The sequence below is a fragment of the Hevea brasiliensis genome, chromosome 4 (assembly GCF_030052815.1).
Source record: "Hevea brasiliensis isolate MT/VB/25A 57/8 chromosome 4, ASM3005281v1, whole genome shotgun sequence".
NCBI classification, from domain to species: Eukaryota; Viridiplantae; Streptophyta; class Magnoliopsida; order Malpighiales; family Euphorbiaceae; genus Hevea; species Hevea brasiliensis.
Window position 1 is genome coordinate 17,693,276 of NC_079496.1, and position 1,422 is coordinate 17,694,697.

Consider the following 1,422-nt stretch of genomic DNA (forward strand, 5'->3'; position numbering starts at 1 on the left):
ACACTATCAGGTTGCTGCTAGCATTGGCTACTCAAAATAGGTGGAAGGTATTTCAACTTGACGTTAAATCAGCTTTTCTCAATGGATATCTACAAGAGGAGATTTTTGTTGAACAACCAGAGGGATTTGTTGTAAAGGGTCAAGAGAACAAAGTTTATCTCCTTAAGAAAGCTCTATAAGGATTGAAACAGGCTCCAAGGGCTTGGTACAGCAGAATTGATCAACACTTACTGGTCCTAGGCTTTATGAAGAGTCTGAGTGAGTCCACTCTTTATGTTAAGCGTGCTAATAAAAATATTGTGATTGTCTCACTTTATGTAGATGATCTCTTAGTGACAGGAAGCAATGCAACACTTATTGAGCAATTCAAGAAAGAAATGACAAGGGTGTTTGAGATGATAGACTTGAGAGCTATGGCATTCTTTCTTGGCATGGAGATCAAACAAAATCAGCAAGGCATTTTCATATGCCAAATGAAGTATGCTAAGGAGATCTTAAAGAAATTCCAAATGGAGGAGTGCAAGCCAATGAGCACTCTTATGGGTCAAAAGGAGAAGTTTTGCAAGGAAGATGGAACTGAGAAAGTGGAGGAGACTAACTACAGAAGTCTTATTGGCTGCTTGATGTATCTCACAATAATAAGACCTGACATACTACATGCTATGATTATTCTGTCCAGATTCTTACATTGTGCTAGTGAATTGTATCTTAAAGTTGCTAAACGTGTGCTTAGATATGTCAAAGGAACACTTGATCATGGAATTTTATTTCAACAAAGCCAGGATTTTCAGTTTCTTGGTTTCTCGGATAGTGACTAGGCTGGTTCCTATGATGATATGAAAAGTACTTCAGGGTATTGCTTCACACTTGGATCAAGAGTATTTTCATGGAGTTCAAAAAAGCAGGAGATAGTGGCTCAATCAACTGTTGAAGCAGAGTTCATTGCTGCTACAGCAACAGTGAATCAAGCTTTATGGCTTAGAAAATTATTGGCTGATCTGCATATGGAACAGAAGGAAAGCACAAAAGTCTTTGTGGATAATCAGGCAGGTATAGCCATTTCCAACAATCCAGTTTTTCATGAAAAAAAAACATTTCAGTATAAAGTTATTCTTTCTTAGAGATGTTCAAAAGGATGGTGCAGTGTGCTTGAAGTATTGTAAGACTGAAAACCAACTAGCAGATATCTTCACTAAAGCTCTTCCTAGAAGCAGGTTTGAGTTTCTAAGAGAGAAACTTGGAATCTCCACTTACTGATGCAAGGAGGAGTATTGAATGTGTGCATCAGTAGCTACAGGGTTGCTAATATGGTTGCTGACATGGCTAGCAGAGGTGGCTGCACATGTGAAACTAAGGCTACAAGCTCAGGTTTGAATGCCAGGTGTCTTTAAGATCAGGTTGTAAGTGCTGCAACTGATATTC

At 38.6% G+C, this 1,422-nt stretch overlaps 1 protein-coding gene across 1 annotated transcript; it reads left to right on the forward strand.

Annotated features, from left to right (window-relative positions):
• Positions 1-245: 245 nt before the first annotated feature.
• Positions 246-818, forward strand: LOC131179414 (uncharacterized mitochondrial protein AtMg00810-like). The gene has a single exon (XM_058146258.1). The coding sequence runs from the start codon at positions 246-248 to the stop codon at positions 816-818; it is 573 nt and encodes a 190-aa protein (XP_058002241.1).
• The last annotated feature ends 604 nt before the right edge of the window (positions 819-1,422 follow it).